This window comes from Heteronotia binoei, chromosome 21, assembly GCF_032191835.1.
Source record: "Heteronotia binoei isolate CCM8104 ecotype False Entrance Well chromosome 21, APGP_CSIRO_Hbin_v1, whole genome shotgun sequence".
Lineage (NCBI taxonomy): Eukaryota > Metazoa > Chordata > Lepidosauria > Squamata > Gekkonidae > Heteronotia > Heteronotia binoei.
The window spans coordinates 8,974,224-8,992,900 of record NC_083243.1 but is presented as its reverse complement, the minus strand read 5'-3'; the positions used below and the strand labels follow the sequence as shown (position 1 = coordinate 8,992,900).

The 18,677-nt window shown below is 51.6% G+C and overlaps 1 protein-coding gene across 1 annotated transcript in view; it reads right to left on the bottom strand.

The window, feature by feature from the left end:
• The window catches only part of NID2 (nidogen 2), a 106,357-nt gene extending 95,438 nt beyond the window's left edge, over nucleotides 1–10,919 (bottom strand). The window contains exons 1-2 of the mRNA XM_060261475.1: nucleotides 10,602–10,919; nucleotides 4,644–4,949 (exon numbers count right to left, since the gene is read on the bottom strand). Coding sequence (XP_060117458.1) covers nucleotides 4,644–4,949; nucleotides 10,602–10,919 — 624 coding nt within the window. The remainder of the gene's footprint in view (nucleotides 1–4,643; nucleotides 4,950–10,601) is intronic.
• Nucleotides 10,920–18,677: the final 7,758 nt, after the last annotated feature.

The following is an 18,677-nucleotide window of genomic DNA, read 5'->3' as shown; positions in this document are numbered from 1 at the left end:
TACCTATTTAAGATTAGGTCGCAGAGACATAAATTTTATAAAGGATACGAACAGAATTAAATGTGGGGGGGGGGGTGTTTAAATCGTTGCGGCTCTTTCCTTTCTTCCCCAGGGGACCAGAGGCTCTCCCAGAAGCTGCCCTTCCAAGGACAGAGTCTCAGAGCAGCCTACAATCTCCTTTTCCTTCCTCCCCCCACAACAGACACCCTGTGAGGTGGGTGGAACTGGAGAGGGCTCTCACAGCAGCTGCCCTTTCAAGGACAGAGTCTCAGAGCGGCCTACAATCTCCTTTCCCTTCCTCCCGCACAACAGACAACCCTGTGAGGTGAGTAGGGCTGAGAGGGCTCTCCCAGAAGCTGCCCTTCCAAGGACAGAGTCTCAGAGCGGCCTACAATCTCCTTTCCCTTCCTCCCCCACAACAGACACCCTGTGAGGTGAGCAGGGCTGAGAGGGCTCTCCCAGAAGCTGCCCTTCCAAGGACAGAGTCTCAGAGCGGCCTACAATCTCTTTTTCCTTCCTCCCCCACAACAGACACCCTGTGAGGTGGGTGGAACTGGAGAGGGCTCTCACAGCAGCTGCCCTTTCAAGGACAGAGTCTCAGAGCGGCCTACAATCTCCTTTCCCTTCCTCCCCCACAACAGACACCCTGTGAGGTGAGTAGGGCCGAGAGGGCTCTCCCAGCAGCTGCCCTTCCAAGGACAGAGTCTCAGAGCAGCTCACAATCTCCTTTTCCTTCCTTCCCCGACAACAGACACCCTGTGAGGTGGGTGGGGCTGAGAGCACTCTCCCAGAAGCTTCCTTTTCAAGGACAAACTCTATGTGAGCTATGGCTGACCCAAGGCCATTCCAGCAGCTGCAAGTGGACGGAGTAGGGAATCAAACCTGATCCACACACTGAACCACTACACCAAACTGGAGCCGGGGTCTGTCTGTACATGGCAGCCACAATGAGAAAATGTGTTCCTAAACTACAAGAGGGGCGCACATGCTCTGGGCTTCCGTCTGAAGTCCTCACCTCCCACTGACTAGAAAAGCTGAATGTTCAAACTTGCATAATACATGCAATTTATTAAAATCTTGGCCTGCTAATCACCAGCTCCTCATTTAACCTGCCTAAAGATGATATAAAGACCTGGAACCAGGGAAGGGAGAGGCTGGTTATTACTTTGACTTCCACATTCTAGAGCAGGGGTGTCGAACATGCAGCCCAGGGGCCAAACCAGGCTCCCAGAGGGCTCCTAAGTTCAGACTCATTAGTTCTCACATGGAAACCATCAAGTCCATGAGAAGTCCAATATGAAGTCCTAGTCCACATGAGGATTCTAGATCAGGGGTGATAAACATGCAGTTCAGGGGCCGAATTAGGCCCCTGGAGAGCTCTATCAGGCCCCCGAGCAACTGGCTGTTGTCTGCTTCCTTCTCCCTCTCTCTTGCTTCCTTCTGCATCACAGCTTCCTCTGCCAGGCTTGCTCAATTGTACAGGAGCTACACAGTCTCTATTTTCTCCATTGACTGAGGCTCCTCCCTTGGAGAGGAAGGGGGAAGGAACAGCTTGCTTTACTAGGCTCTCTCAAATGCACAGCAGAGCTATTGAGCTCTCTTCCTTCTATTGGCTGAGGCTCCTCCCCCATCTGGTCCCCTGGGGAAGGAAGGAAAGAGTTCCTTTGCCCAGTTCCCTGGATCCCAAGGGAAAGATACAAAGAAAGCACCTTTAAGATCAAAGAGTGCCAATGTTTTAAGCATGATTTATTTTAAGCTTTTTAAAAATCTTCTTGATTGTCTGTGTCCTTTATAAAGTTTCTATCTCTGTTGGTTGGCATGACATTTTATGAGACTCACGGCCCAGCCCAACAAGGTCTCGTTTATGACAAATCCGGCACTCGTAACAAACAGCCCGTAACAACTCGTAACAAATGGCACTCGTTCAACAGCCCTGTTCTAGATCAAATCACATGAAGGTGTGAATGCATGAAGTTGTGTTCTATTGACTCAAACCATCATAAGAACATAAGAGAAGCCATGTTAGATCAGGCCAATGGCCCATCCAGTCCAACACTCCGTGTCACACATAAGAACATAAGAGAAGCCATGTTGGATCAGGCCAATGACCCATCCAGTCCACCACTCTGTGTCACATAAGAGCATAAGAGAAGCCATGTTGGATCAGGCCAATGGCCCATCCAGTCCAACACTCTGTGTCACATAAGAGCATAAGAGAAGCCATGTTGGATCAGGCCAATGACCCATCCAGTCCACCACTCTGTGTCACATAAGAGCATAAGAGAAGCCATGTTGGATCAGGCCAATGGCCCATCCAGTCCACCACTCTGTGTCTCATAAGAACATAAGAGAAGCCATGTTGGGTCAGGCCAATGGCCCATCCAGTCCAACGTTCTGTGTCACATAGTGGCCAAAAAAGAACAGAAGAGAAGCCATGTTGGATCAGGCCAATGGCCCATTCAGTCCAAGATTCTGTGTCACACAGTGACCAAAAAAGAACAGAAGAGAAGCCATGTTGGATCAGGCCAATGGCCCATTCAGTCCAACATTCTGTGTCACACAGTGGCCAAAAACCCCAGGTGCCATCAGGAGGCACATCAGTGCGGCCAGGACACTCGAAGCCCTTCCACTGTTGCTCCCCACCCCCCAGCATATACAGAGCATCACTGCCCCAGATAGAGAGTTCCATCTATACCTTGTGGCTAATAGCCACTGATGGACCTCTGCACCATATGTCTATCCAATCCCCTCTTAAAGCTGGCTATGCTTGTAGCTGCCACCACCTCCTGCGGCAGTGAATTCCACATGTTAATCACCCTTTGGGTGAAGAAGGACTTCCTTTTATCCATTCTAACCCGACCGCTCAGCAATTTCATTGATTGCCCACGAGTTCTCATATTGTGAGAAAGGGAGAAAAGGACATCTTTCTCTGCCTTCTCCATCCCATGCATCATCTTGTAAGGTGGGCAGCTTCCGGCAGGTACCCACGTTAGCCTGCAAGAGCAGAACGAAAGCCCAGTAGGACTTTCAAGACAACAAAATTGTCCAGGATATAAGCTTATCTACTTAAGTGAGCCTTGATTCGTGGAAGCATCTTCCCTGGAAAATTCCGTCGGCCTTGAAAGCGCTTTATGTAAAGCGCTCTTTGATCGATTTCCCATTTCCCTTCGAATTGTGCCAACGAGGGTCCACATTCAACGGCTGGCCCTTTCACCTCGATTTAAAACAAAAGAAATCTATGACAACCCCAGCAGTCTGGAACACAACAGCAGCGGGATCCACCCCCCACCCCCTAAACAAATCGCTAACATAGACTTCATTCGCAGAATTCTCTCTTTCACATCACCTGCGGGACCGTCTCCTCCCATATATGCCCGGAAGGTCGTTACGTTCGGCCTCCCAACATCCGTGGGCCGCCCCCGGCCCAAGAGACACCCGCCTTGCCTCAACTAGGGGCAGGGCTTTTTCAGTCCTGACCCCAACCTGATGGAACCAGCTCCCTATTGAGATCTGGGCCCTACAAGGTCTATTAGCCTCCTGTAAAACAGAGCTGTTCCGCCAGGCTTTTAGCTGAGGCTGCGGGCGGCCATTTCTTGATCCGGTACAAGGTGCTGGTTATTACCTTTAAAGCCCTATATGGCCTAGGACCTGCCTACCTTAGGGACCGTCTCTCCTCACATGTTCCCCAGAGAGTGCTGAGATCGGGCTCCCAAAATATGCTTGATATCCCCGGGCCAAAAGAGGCCCGTCTGAAATCCACCAGGGACAGGGCCTTTTCGGTAACGGCCCCTTGCTGGTGGAACCAGCTGCCGGAGGTGAGGGCCCTGCGGGACCTTGGCCAGTTCCGCAGGGCCTGTAAGACAGCCCTTTTCTGGCTGACTTATAACTAACTCGCATTAGAAACTCTATAGAAGATTGCAGTGTAGTAGTCTTGTTTTTATGTTCTACCATTTTACTGTTTTAACGGTGTAATTTGTTGTATTTTAAATCCAAAACCTATGTTAGTTGTTATGTGTTGTAAGCTGCCCTGAGCCACTTCGGTGGGAAGGGCGGGATATAAATTGAAATAAACTGAAACTGAAAACTGAAACTGGTCGGCCTCCCCTGTCAGCACCGTCATCTGTGCTATAAAATGGAATAATATCTGCCATCTTTACGGAATAACATCTCGTCACGAAGAAGAAGAAGATGATATTGGATTTATATCCCGCCCTCCACTCCGAAGAGTCTCAGAGCGGCTCACAATCTCCTTTACCTTCCTCCCCCACAACAAACACCCTGTGAGGTGGGTGGGGCTGGAGAGGACTCTCACAGCAGCTGCCCTTTCAAGGACAACCTCTGCCAGAGCTATGGCTGACCCAAGGCCATGCTAGCAGGTGCAAGTGGAGGAATGGGGAATCAAACCCGGTTCTCCCAGATAAGAGTCCGCACACTTAACCACTACACCAGACTGGCTCTCCTATGCGAGACAGCCAGGCTGGGTAATATTGTGACGACTGGAAATTTTCTGAGCGCTGTTGTCTCTTCATAAAATGTTTTTCTTGCATTTTATTATTTTCACACGTTGTGCTCCGCCCTGAGCCCTACGGGGAATGGACGGAATAGAAACATACTACAATAAAATAAAATAAAATAAATCTCACCTGTTTGGAAGGCTCTGAATTCCGGGTGACCTCTTCGTACGCGCCCACATTTTCCCAAGTAGCCACAAACGTGTGGTCGGGAACGAAGCCCACGGCATCAGGAAACCCAGCCCAGATCAGCCGGGCGGCCTGATCCAACACTTCCCGGGAAGCGTCCTGGCGGTAATAGACTTTCCCTCTCCCCCCGCTGGTGTCGATGTCCGACAGGAAAGGAGCAATGGCCGGGAAGTCCGTGGGGAAATCGTCGTCCACGTACTGGGTCTCTCGGGGGAAGTCCTGGGTGGAAATGATCCCGTTGGTCCCAACCTGGAAAGAAGACCGTGAAAAGCACCGTGTCAACCCAGGACTGCTAGGAAAGCCACCGAGAATAAAATGGCAAATATTCTAACGCCAAGATAAAAACTAACACGCTGTAAGCTGTAATAGCACACAAATAAAAAACAGTTTTCCAAAATGTCAATGATGACAAACTCTTATTGTATTTTTACACATTGTTGCCTCTTAACACGGGGCATTAAAGCAAAAGGCAGAGTACCTAAGGTCCAATAAACAAAGAAATTAACTCACAAAGTCCATTATAAGTCCATACGCATTCGTTCTCAAATGGAAACCATCAAGTCCAATATGAGGTCCTAGTCCACATGAGGATTCTAGATCAGGGGTGATAAACATGCAGTTCGGGGACCGAATCAGGCCCCTGGAGGGCTCTATCAGGCCCCCGAGCAACTGGATGCTGTCTGCTTCCTTCTCCCTCTCTCTTGCTTCCTTCTGCATCACAGCTTGACTTGCAAGGATTGCTCAATTGTAAAGGAGCTACAGAACAAAACCTCTATTTTCTCCATTGGCTGAGGCTCCTTCCTTGGGGAGGAAGGGGGGGGAGGGAGAGCTTGCTTTGCCAGGCTCTCTCTCAATCACGCAGCAGAGCTACTGAGCCAAGCCTCTCTTCCGTCTATTGTCTGAGGCTCCTCCCCCTCCTGGCCCCCTGGGGAAGGAAGGAAAGAGCCAGAGCTTCCTTTGCCCAGTTCCCTGGATCCCATGAGAGAAATACAAAGAAAGCATCTTTGGCCCGGCCCGACATGGCTCAGCCCAACTAGACAGGCCCAACAAGGTGTCTTTTATGTCAAATCCGGCCCTCATAACAAATGAGTTTGACACCCCTGTTCTAGATAATCCATTGTTCCGATGACTATTTTTTCAGTGAACTATATAAGTAATAAACAATCCATTTCTTTGTTTATTGGATTTTATGTACTCTGCCTGTTGCTTTAAGGCCCCGTGACGCAGAGTGTTAAAGCTGCAGTACTGCAGTCCTAAGCTCTGCTCACGACCTGAGTTCGCTCCCCGGTGGAAGTTGGGTTTTCAGGTAGCTGACTCGAGGTTGACTCAGCGGCTGAGAGGTGATAAGATCACCATCTTCAAGTCCTTGAAGGGCTGTCCCATAGAGGATTGTGTGGAATTGTTTTCTGTGGCCCCGGAAGGTAGGACCAGAACCAGTGGGTTGAAATTAAATCAAAAGAGTTTCCGGCTCAACATTAGGAAGAACTTCCTGACCGTTAGAGCGGTTCCTCAGTGGAACAGGCTTCTTCCTCGGGAGGTGGTGGGCTCTCCTTCCTTGGAGGTTTTTAAACAGAGGCTAGATGGCCATCTGACAGCAATGAAGATCCTGTGAAGTTAGGGGGAGGTATTTGTGAGTTTAGAGCAGTTCCTCAGTGGAACAGGCTTCCTGCTCGGGAGGTGGTGGGTTCTCCTTCCTTGGAGGTTATGAAACAGAGGCTAGAGGGCCATCTGACAGCAATGAAGATCCTGTGAATTTAGGGGGAGGTGTCTGTGAGTTTAGAGCGGTTCCTCAGTGGAACAGGCTTCCTCAGGAGGTGGTGGGCTCTCCTTCCTTGGAGATTTTTAAACAGAGGCTAGAGGGCCATCTGACAGCAATGAAGATCCTGTGAATTTAGGGGGAGGTGTCTGTGAGTTTAGAGCGGTTCCTCAGTGGAACAGGCTTCCTCAGGAGGTGGTGGGCTCTCCTTCCTTGGAGGTTTTGAAACAGAGGCTAGATGGCCATCTGACAGCAATGAAGATCCTGTGAATTTAGGGGGAGGTGTCTGTGAGTTTAGAGCGGTTCCTCAGTGGAACAGGCTTCCTCAGGAGGTGGTGGGCTCTCCTTCCTTGGAGGTTTTTAAAACAGAGGCTGGATGGCCATCTGACAGTGATGAAGATCCTGTGAATTAAGGGGGAGGTATTTGTGAGTTTCCTGCATTGTGCAGGGGGTTGGACTAGATGACCCTGGAGGTCCCTTCCAACTCTAGGATTCTAGGATTCCATCCTCTCAAGGTCGGTCAAAGGAGTCCCCAGCCTGCTGAGGGGGAAAGTGTAGATGACTGGGGAAGGCAATGGCAAACCACCCCGTCAAAAGTCTGCCGGGAAAACATTGTGAGAGCAACGTCACCCCAGAGTCGGAAACGACCGATGCTTGCACAGGGGACCTTTCCTCTTCCCCTAGGATTCCACACAGAGGCAGATAATGGCAAAACACCTCTGAACATCTCTCACCTTCACCTGGCTGGCCCAGTAACCCAATTTCATCAGAGCTCCCAAGCTAAGCAGGCTCAGCTCTGGATAACACTTGGATGGGAGACCCCCACGGAAGTCCAGGTTCATTACTCAGAGGCAGGCAACTGCAAGCCACCTCCATTCCTCTGCCCTGAGGTGGATGGTCCAGACTAGCCCAATCACAGAAACTAAGCAGGGTTAGTCCTGGGTAATGTTTGGATGAGAGACCAGGAAGGAAGCCCAGGGTTGTTATGCACCTCTGTTCACCTCTTGCCTTGAAAAACCTCCAGTGTAGCCATAAGAACAGAAGAGAAGCCATGTTGGGTCAGGCCAATGGCCCATCCAGTCCAACACTCTGCGTCACATAAGAACATAAGAGAAGCCATGTTGGATCAGGCCAATGGCCCATCCAGTTCAACACTCTGTGTCACATGAGAACATAAGAGAAGCACTGTTGGATCAGGCCAGTGGCCCCTCCAGTCCAACACTCTGTGTCCCATAAGAACATAAGAGAAGCCATGTTGGATCAGGCCAATGGCCCATCCAGTCCAACACTCTGTGTCACTTAAGAACATAAGAGAATCCATGTTGGATCAGGCCAATGGCCCATCCAGTCCAACACTCTGTGTCACAGAAGAAGCCATGTTGGATCAGGCCAAGGGCCCATCCAGTCCAACACTCTGTATCACACGGTGGCCCAAAACCCAGAAGCCATCAGGAGGTCCACCAGCAGGGCCAGAACTCCAGAAGCCCTCCCACTGTGCCCCCCCACAAGCACCAAGAAGACAGAGCCCCAGACATAAGAACATAAGAGACGCCATGTTGGATCAGGCCAATGGCCCATCCAGTCCAACACTCTGTGTCACCAGTGGGGCCAAAACCCGGAAGCCATCAGGAGGTCCACCAGCAGGGCCAGAACTCCAGAAGCCCTCCCACTGTGGCTGCCCCCCACCAAGCACCAAGAATACAGAGCATCACTGCCCCAGACATAAGAACATGAGAAGCCATGCTGGATTAGGCCAATGGCCCATCCAGCCCAGCGCTGTGTCACACGGTGGCCAAAAAACCAGGTGCCATCAGAGGTCCATAAATTGGGCCAGGACACTAGAAGCCTTCTCACTGTGCCCCCCCCCCCCAAGCACCAAGGATACAGAGCATCACTGCCTCAGACTTAAGAACAGAAGAGAAGCCATGTTGGATCAGGCCAATGGCCCATCCGGTCCAACACTGTGTCAAACGGTAGCCAAAAAACCAGGTGCCATCAGAGATCTATAAATTGGGCCAGGACACTAGAAGCCTTCTCACTTTGCCCCCTGCAAGCACCAAGAATACAGAGCATCACTGCTCCAGACACAAGAACACAAGAGAAGTCATTTTGGATCAGGCCAAGGGCCCCTCCAGTCCAACACTCTGTGTCACACAGTGGCCTAAAACCCAGAAGCCATCAGGAGGTCCACGAGCAGGGCCAGAATTCCAGAAGCCCTCCCACTGTTGCCCCCCCACCCAAACACCAAGAATACAGGACATCACTGCCCCCGACAGAATGTTCCAGCTGTACCTTGATGGCCATTAATAAACTGCTGCTCCATATGTTTCTCCAACCCGCTCATAAAACCATAAGAGAAGCCATGTTGGATCGAGCCAATGGCCCATCTAGTCCTGTACTCTGTGTCACACGGTGGCCAAAAAAACCCAGGTGCCATCAGGAGGTCCACCAGTGGGGCCAGAACTCCAGAAGCCTTCCCACAGTTACCCTCCAAAGCACCAAGAATATAGAGCATAAGAACATAAGAGAAGCCATGTTGGATCAGGCCAGTGACCCATCTATTCCAGCACTCTGTCACACAATGGCCTTCAGGAGGTCCACCAGCAGGGCCAAAAGTTCAGAAAAAGCCCTCCCACTGTTGCCCTCCCCCAAGCACCAAGAAGACAGAGCATCACTGCCCCAGACAGAGCGTTCTGCCTATACCCTGTGGCTAAGAGACACCGATGGACCTCTGCCCCAGATGTTTCTCCTATCCCCTCTGGAAGTTGCCTCTGCTTGTAACCACCGCCACTCCCTGTGGCCCTGAACTCCGTGTGTTCACAGTTTGAAGGGGCTTCCCACCACCCCGACCCTCGGGCTCAGAACTGATCAATGCCCCTACTGTTTGCAAGGGTGGAAAAATCCCATTTTCTAGGCCATCTTGTGCCGGGGAGTCCCGCCGGCTCAAGGTGTGGCCCAACGGGTCAGAAAACCAGATTTGGAAGACAGGGAAGCCGCGGGGATCTGAATTCAAATCCCACCCCAACCCCACGAAACAGGAGAGAACCATCGGGTGCATTCCCCCTAGATGGAATCATGCTTTTTGCAACTGGGTTTTCTTGAGTACAGCATGAACACACCTGGGGATCCGAGTTCAAATCCCTCCCCAATCGTCCGGTGCATTCACACTTAGACGTAAGCGTGCATTTTGCAACCGGGTTTTTTGCTAAACCCCCAACTTCACACTAGACTTTTAATCCTAGTTCAGTAACATCCCCAAACTGACATTCTACGCTAGAATCAGAGAAACCAACTCTACGACTCTATGATTTTTGTGTAGAATATCAGCTTGAGGATGGCACTGAACCATCATTAAAAGTCTAATGTGCAACTGGTTCCAAGTTGCAAAAGACATTCTTGAGTGCAGTGCGAACACACCCAGGGATCCGAGTTCAAATCCCTCCCCAACCCTCGGGTGCATTCACACTAGACGAAATCATGCCTTTTGCAACTGGGTTTTCGCTAAACCCAGTTGCAAAACACATACTTGAGTACGGCGTGAACACACCTGGGGGATCCGAGTTCAAATCCCTCCCCAACCCTCGGGTGCATTCACCCTAGGCGAAACCTGGCAACTGGCTGGTTGTTCATTTCTGCTCGACCCAGTGGCAAAACGCCTTCTCGGGCGCAGCGTGTGAACACACCGGGGGATCCGAGTTCAAATCCCTCCCCAACCCTCGGGTGCATTCACCCTAGACGAAACCTGGCAACTGGCTAGTTGTTCATTTCTGCTCGACCCAGTGGCAAAACGCCTACTCGAGCGCAGCGTGTGAACACACCGGGGGATCCGAGTTCAAATCCCTCCCCAACCGTCGGGGGCATTCAAATCCCTCCCCAACCCTCGGGGGCATTCACCCTAGACGAAACCTGGCAACTGGCTGGTTGCTCATTTCCGCTCGACCCAGTGGCAAAACGCCTACTCGAGCGCAGCGTGGGAACACACCGGGGGGGGGGGGGATCCGAGTTCAAATCCCTCCCCAACCCTCGCGCGCATTCACCCTAGGCGAAATCACGCCTTTTTTTTTTGCCACTGGGGTGTTTTTTTTGCTAAACCCCGTTGCAAAAGCCCGGGCTGGGGAGAGAAAGAGAGAGAGACTGGGACTTACGTAGAGCTGCCCGAAGCGGGTCTCGTAGAAGGGCAGCGGCGGGCCGTCGAGGCGGATCCCCTCGGAGCTCTCGTCGTCGCCGTCGGGCAGCGCCCGGTCCCCCCGCGCCGGCCCGAAGGGCGCCAACTGCGAGCGCGGCAAAGCCCCGGCTCCGGCCAGCAGCAGCAGCAGCAGCCCCAGGAGGGCGCCCAGGCCCTGCAGCCCCCGCCCCGGCCCCGCCATGCCTGCGCCTCCCGGCCGCTCCTCAAGCCCGCCGTCGAGGCCGCCCGGGAATGCCCGGGGCGGAGCCGGGGGGAGGCGCCTGCCCCACGCCGCCATTGGCCGGCCGATGACCGAGCTCGCCCGCCCCCAACATCTGGATCGCGTTAGCGGCACCTCTGGCGCAGCTGCAGCAAGGGCCGGGTGGAGTCGCCGCCGCCTCCTCGGCTTCTCTCCCCCCCCCCCCACACACACACACCCAGCAGGATCCGAAGGGGCTGGCGGCGGAGAGCGCCCCCCTTGCAACAGCTGGAGGCCAGCTTCCCCTGGGGGCGCTGCCGTCTGGTGGAGAGGCCTTGGAGGTGTCTTGGCCACGGGGTGCCCCCCCTTCCCCCGGGGAGGGGGTTCTGTTCTTAACTCCAATGGGGCAGGGGGCTGATGGGCAGTAGATTCAGGACAGGCAAAAGGAAAGACTTCTTCACGCAGAAGACTTCTTCATGCAAAATGTGAAATCCGCTGCCAGAAGGTATAGTGATGGCCCCAGGAATAAATGGCTTTAAAAGGGGTTAGGAAGATTAGAAGAAGAAGATATTGGATTTATACTCTACCCTTGAATCTCAGAGTCTCATTGAGCAGCTTACACTCTCCTTTATTTCCCTCCCCTTCAACAGACGCCCTTGTGAGGTGGGTGGGGCTGAGAGAGCTCTGACAGAAGCTGCCCTTGCAAGGATAACCCTGCAAGAGCAGCGGCTGACCCAAGGCCATGCCAGCAGCTGCAAGTCGAGGAATGGGGAATCAAACCCGATTCTCTCAGATCAGAGTCTGCACAATTAACCACTACACCAAACAGGGATGGATGATGAAGAAGAAGCAGCCTGCAGATTTGTACCCCGCCCTTCTCTCTGAATCAGAGACTCAGAGCAGCTTACAATCTCCTATATCTTCTCCCCCAACAACAGACAAATGTGGGTGGGGCTGAGAGAGCTCTCCCAGAAACTGCCCTTTGATGGACAACCTCTGTGAGAGCTATGGCTGACCCAAGGCCATTCTAGCAGCTGCAAGTGGAGGAGCGGGGAATCAAACCCGGTCCTCCTAGATAAGAATCCACACACTGAACCACGACACCAAACTGATACCAGGGATTGAACATGGAACCTTCTGTGTGCCATGCAGATGCTCTAGCCACTGAGCCACAGTCCCTCCCCAAATCAGAAGTCCCCCTAACAGATCCAGTTTCCTGCACCCGCTTTCTAAACGTTCCCACAGGTCCCCCAAAGCGAACAATAATTTCTTCCAGCATTTGGTATTCAGAGGTACGCTGCTTTGGGATATGGAGGTTCTGTTTTGCTCCTGCGAGAACTTTTCCTCCTCCTTTGTAAAGAAAGCAAGTTTAATTGCGCATGGAGTAATAACATGCTGATCTACGCAACGACGGCAGCATCCGTTGGTGCAGCATTCAGATCTTAAAATATCCACCCCGCTCAGAACTTGGGCTGTCCTCTCCGTCTGCGTTCCTGGCCTCTGCATTCTGAAAGAATTCATTAGACAGTTGTGCTCAAGTCTAGGGACAGGAAATGTTCCATGGCTCCCCGGGGCGTTTTCAACCCATGTCAAAAACGGCAGAACAACGTTCTTTTTGGGGGGGATAATGGCAAAAAGGATGTGCTTTGTATCGCCGGGAAACAGCTGGGAATAGTCTTGCATCCAGTTCAAACTGGATGCAAGGAAGACGTTAAGGGATGAGGTTTTGCGGTCTTCAAACACGCACACATGCCCTCTTGCTAGACTTCAAAAGGCTGTCCATGCCAACAGGCTGCTGAGCTGGAACTCATCAGAGTGGGAGAGAAGCAACTCCCCTAGATTCAAGAGGGGCCATGGCTCAGGCGCAGAGCCTCCGCTTGGCACGCAGAAGGTCCCAAGTTCGATCCCCAGCATCTCTCAAGGTTGTGCACGGGATAGAGAAGGAAGAGGATGAAGTCCTTTTCTCCCTTTCTCACAATACGAGACCTCGTGGAGACTCCATGACATTGCTGAACAGTCGGGTTAGAACAGATAAAAGGAAGAACTTCTTCACCCAAAGGGTGATTAACACGTGGAATTCACTGCCACAGGAGGTGGCGGCCGCTGCAAGCATAGACGGCTTCAAGAGGGGATTGGATAAGCATATGGAGCACAGGTCCTGCAGTGGTTTTAAACTACAGTGTATTGTTGGGACTCTGTCTGGGGCAGTGATGCTCTCTATTCTGGGTGCTTGGGGGCGGCAACAGTGGGAGGGCTTCCAATGTCCTGGTCCCACTGATGGACCTCCTGATGGCACCTGGGTTTTTTGGCTACTGTGCGACGCAGTGTTGGACTGGATGGGCCATTGGCCAGATTGAGCATGGCTTCTCTTATGTTCTTATGTTCTTAGTTCTTAAAGGGCAGGGCAGTAAGTGATGTGGAAATCCCTGGAGACCAGCTGCTGGTCTGAGAACTTTGGTGGACCGCAGATCTGGTTCAGTAGAAGGCAGCTTCATGTGTTTTCTAGCATTATAAGGGGACAGACTGTGGCTCAATGGAAGAGCCTCTGCTTGGCATGCAGAAGGACCGAGGTTCAGTTCTTGGCATCTCTGGGTGTCAAACTCATGAGGGCCAAATTTGGCAAAATGAAACCTTGTTGGGCTAGCCATGTTGGGTTAGGCTGGACCATGTGCATACCTATTTATGAGTAGGTAGCAGAGACATAATCTTTACAAAGGACACAGACAAACGCAAAGGTTTTTTTTTTAAAGTACTTAAAATAAAACATGCTTAAAACCTCAGCACTCGTTGCTCTTAAAGATGCTTTCTTTGTATTTCTCCCATGGGATCCAGGGAATTGGGCAAAGGAAGCTCTGGCTCTTTCCTTCCTTCCCCCAGGGGACCAGGAGGGGAAGGAACCTCAGCCAACAGAAGGAAGAGAGGCTTGGCTCAGTAGCTCTGCTGTGCGACTGAGAGAGCCTGACACAGCAAGCTCTCCCTCCCTAAGGGAGGAGCCTCAGCCAATGGAGAAAACAGAGGCTTTGCTTTGTAGCTCCTGTGCGATTGAGCAAGCCTTGCAAAGCAAGCTGCGTTGCAGAAGGAAGCAAGAGAGAGGGAGAAGGAAGCAGATGACAACCAGTTGCTCAGGGGCCTGATAGGAGCCCTCCGGGGACCTGATCTGGCCCCCGCGCCATATGTTTGACACCCCAGGGTTAAGAAGATATTGTAAGATAAGATGTAAGATATTGGATTTATATCCCTCCCTCCACTCCGAAGAGTCTCAGAGCGGCTCACAATCTCCTTTCCCTTCCTCCCCACAACAGACACCCTGTGAGGTGGGTGGGGCTGGAGAGGGCTCTCACAGCAGCTGCCCTTTCAAGGACAACCTCTGCCAGGGCTATGGCTGACCCAAGGCCATTCCAGCAGGTGCAAGAGGAGGAGTGGGGAATCAAACCCGGTTCTTAACCACTACACCAAACTGGCTCTCCACCAGTTAAAGTGATCAGGCAATAAGGTTAAAGTGATAAGGCAATAAGCGATGGGAAAGACCTCTACCTGACACCCTAAAAGCCCCTGCCACTCTGAGTTGGCAACATGGACTTTGATGGATCAAAAGGTCCGATTCAGTTTTAAGCCTGCTTTGCCTGTGTGTTCATCAGGCACTGAGTGTTGTTTGGGGAGGGGCCACGGCTCAGTGGCAGAGCATCTGCGTGGCGTGCAGAAGATCCCAGAAGATCTAAGCACCCTTCATCAGACGAGGAATCAGGTGCAGTGAGCAGAGCTACATAGAGCTGGTTGGCAGTGGTTTAGAATGCAAAATGGTACAAATTTAAGATCCAGTGACAGAGCCCCGTGGCGCAGAGTGGTAAAGCTGCAGTACTGAAGTCGGAGCCCTCTGCTCACGACCTGAGTTCGATCCCAGCAGAAGCTGGTTCAGGTCACCGGCTCCAGGTTGACTCAGCCTTCCACCCTTCCGAGGTCGGTCAAAGGAATCCTCAGCTTGCTGTAGGGAAAGCATAGAGGACTGGGGAAGGCAATGGCAAACCACCCCGTCAAAAGTCTGCCATGAAAACGTGAAAGCAACATCACCCCAGGGTCGGAAACGACTGGTGCTTGCACAGGGGACTATGTTTACTTTTTTGACAGAATGGTAAAATTAACAAATTGATCAAATCTTTGGCCCAGGCTTATAACAATAGAGCGATGAACAGACATTCTCACAAACTGATCCAAGCGGGCAGCCGTGTTGGTCTGAAGCAGTTGAACCAAGCAGGAGTCGAGGGGCACCTTTCAGACCAACCCATTTCTATATAGAAGGTAAGCTTTCGCGTGCTCTTAAGCACGCTTCATCCGTGCCGGATTCCTCGTCTGACGAAGTGTGCTTAAGAGCACAGGAAAGCTTACCTTCTAAATAAAAATGGGTTGGTCTGAAAGGTGCCCCTCGACTCCTGCTTGGTTCTAATGCTGGGACAAGAAGACTTTAAATCCTGGCCCATCCAGTCCAACACTCTGTGTCACATAAGAACATAAGAGAAGCCATGTTGGATCAGGCCAATGGCCCATCCAGTCCAACACTCTGAGTCACATAAGAACATAAGAGAAGCCCTGTTGGATCAGGCCAGTGGCCCCTCCAGTCCAACACTCTGAGTCACATAAGAACATAAGAGAAGCCATGTTGGATCAGGCCAATGGCCCCTCCAGTCCAACTTCTGTGTCACATAAGAACATAAGAGAAGCCATGTTGGATCAGGCCAAAGGGCCCTCCAGTCCAACTTCTGCGTCACATAAGAACATAAGAGAAGCCATATTGGATCAGGCCAAAGGGCCCTCCAGTCCAACTTCTGTGTCACATAAGAACATAAGAGAAGCCATGTTGGATCAGGCCAAAGGGCCCTCCAGTCCAACTTCTGTGTCACATAAGAACATAAGAGAAGCCATGTTGGATCAGGCCAATGGCCCATTCAGTCCAACACTCTGTGTCACATAAGAACATAAGAGAAGCCATGTTGGATCAGGCCAATGGCCCCTCCAGTCCAACTTCTGTGTCACATAAGAACATAAGAGAAGCCATGTTGGATCAGGCCAGTGGCCCATCCAGTCCAACTTCTGTGTCACATAAGAACATAAGAGAAGCCATGTTGGATCAGGCCAAAGGCCCATCCAGTCCAACTTCTGTGTCACATAAGAACATAAGAGAAGCTATGTTGGATCAGGCCAATGGCCCATCCAGTCCAACACTCTGTGTCACATAAGAACATAAGAGAAGCCATGTTGGGTCAGGCCAATGGCCCATTCAGTCCAACACTCTGTGTCACATAAGAACATAAGAGAAGCCATGTTGGATCAGGCCAAAGGGCCCTCCAGTCCAACTTCTGTGTCACATAAGAACATAAGAGAAGCCATGTTGGATCAGGCCAAAGGCCCCTCCAGTCCAACTTCTGTGTCACATAAGAACATAAGAGAAGCCATGTTGGATCAGGCCAAAGGCCCCTCCAGTCCAACTTCTGTGTCACATAAGAACATAAGAGAAGCCATGTTGGATCAGGCCAATGGCCCCTCCAGTCCAACTTCTGTGTCACATAAGAACATAAGAGAAGCCATGTTTGATCAGGCCAGTGGCCCATCCAGTCCAACACTCTGTGTCACATAAGAACAGAAGAGAAGCCATGTTGGATCAGGCCAGTGGCCCATCAAGTCCAACACTTTGGGTCACGTAAGAAGAGAAGCCATGTTGGATCAGGCCAGTGGCCCATCCAGTCCGACACTCTGTGTCACATAAGAACATAAGAGAAGCCATGTTGGATCAGGCCAGTGGCCCATCCAGTCCAACACTCTGTGTCACATAAGAACAGAAGAGAAGCCATGTTGGATCAGGCCAGTGGCCCATCCAGTCCAACACTCTGTGTCACATAAGAACAGAAGAGAAGCCATGTTGGATCAAGCCAGTGGCCCATCCGGTCCAACACTCTGTGTCACATAAGAACATAAGAGAAGCCATGTTGGATCAGGCCACTGGCCCATCCAGTCCAACACTCTGTGTCACATAAGAACAGAAGAGAAGCCATGTTGGATCAGGCCAATGGCCCATCCAGTCCAACACTCTTTGTCACATAAGAACATAAGAGAAGCCATGTTGGATCAGGCCAGTGGCCCATCCAGTCCAACATTCTGTGTCATACAGTGGCCAAAAAACAAACCCAAGTGCCATTGGGAGGTTCACAATTGGGGCTAGAAGCCCTTCCACTTTGCCACCCCACCCCACCCTCCCAAGCACCAACAATACAGAGCATCACTTGCCCCAGACAGAGAGTTCCAACAATACGCTGTGGCTAATAGCCGCTGATGGACCTCTGCTCCATATTTTTATCTAAACCCCTCTTGAAGGTTGCTATGCTTGTGGCCGCCACCACCTCCTGTGGCAGTGAATTCCACGTGTTAATCACCCTTTGGGTGAAGAAGTACCTCCTTTTATCTGTTGTAACCCGACTGCTCAGCAATTTCACTGAATGCCCACGAGTTCTTGTATTGTGAGAAAGGGAGAAAAGTACTTCTTTCTCTACTTTCTCCATCCCATGCATAATCTTGTCAACTTCTATCATGTCACCCTGCAGTCGACGTTTCTCCAAGCTAAAGAGCCCCAAGCTCCAAGTTTTAACCTTTCTTCATCGGGAAAGTGTTCCAAATCTTTAATTGTCCAATGATGATTATCACACCCTTGTTCCTGGCTCCACCCCCAAAGTCTCCCGGCGCCACCCTGAAAGTCCCAAGGACCTGGCAACCCAAGCTTGTGTCTTTGATTACTTTTTAAAAAAAGTTTTAAAACGAATAAATGGGTAGGCTTTCTAGCCTTGAGGTCGCAACTTGAGCCTTGGGAGGTCAGGTTTGTAGAGTGGGGGGAGTATGGTGGTTGTAATCAGGGCCTTTTTTGGTGTAGTGGTTAAGTGTGCGGACTCTTCTCTGGGAGAACTGGGTTTAATTCCCCACTCCTCCACTTGCACCTGCTGGAATGGCCTTGGGTCAGCCATAGCTCTGGCAGGAGTTGTCCTTGAAAGGGCAGCTTCTGTCAGAGCTCTCTCAGCCCCGCCCACCTCACAGGGTGTCTGTTGTGGGGGAGGAAGGGAAAGGAGATTGTAGGCCGCTCTGAGACTCTGTCCTTGGAAGGGCAGCTGCTGGGGGAACCATCTCAGCCCCACCCACCTCACAGGATGTCTGTTGTGAGGAAGGAAGGGAAAGGAGATTGCAGGCGGCTCTGAGACTCTGTCCTTGGAAGGGCAGCTGCTGGGAGAGCCCTCTCCAGCCACACCCACCTCACAGGGTGTCTGTTGTGAGGAAGGAAGGGAAAGGAGATTGCAGGCGGCTCTGAGACTCTGTCCTTGGAAGGGCAGCTGCTGGGAGAGCCCTCTCCAGCCACACCCACCTCACAGGGTGTCTGTTGTGGGGGAGGAAGGGAAAGGAGATTGTAGGCCGCTCTGAGACTCTGTCCTTGGAAGGGCAACTGCTTGGAGAGCCCTCTCAGCCCCACCCACCTCACAGGGCGTCTGTTGTGGGGGAGGGAGATAAAGGATATTGTGAGCCGCTCCGAAACTCTTGAGTGGAGGGCGGAATTTAAATCCAATCTCATCTTCTTCTTGTAGAAAAAGCCCAGCAGAAACTCATTTGCATATTAGGCCACACCCCCTCACCAAGCCAGCCAGAATTGCATTCCTGCTAAAAAAAACAAAAAAACCCACATCTGGTTATAATGTGAAAGAGTCCACCACCCAAAGCAGCCACTTTCTCCAGGGGAGCTGATCTCTGAATGCCAAAATGTGAGTTGTAATTCAAGGACGATCTCCAGGCCCCACCTGGAGGCTGTCAACCCTACTTCTTCCCAAACCC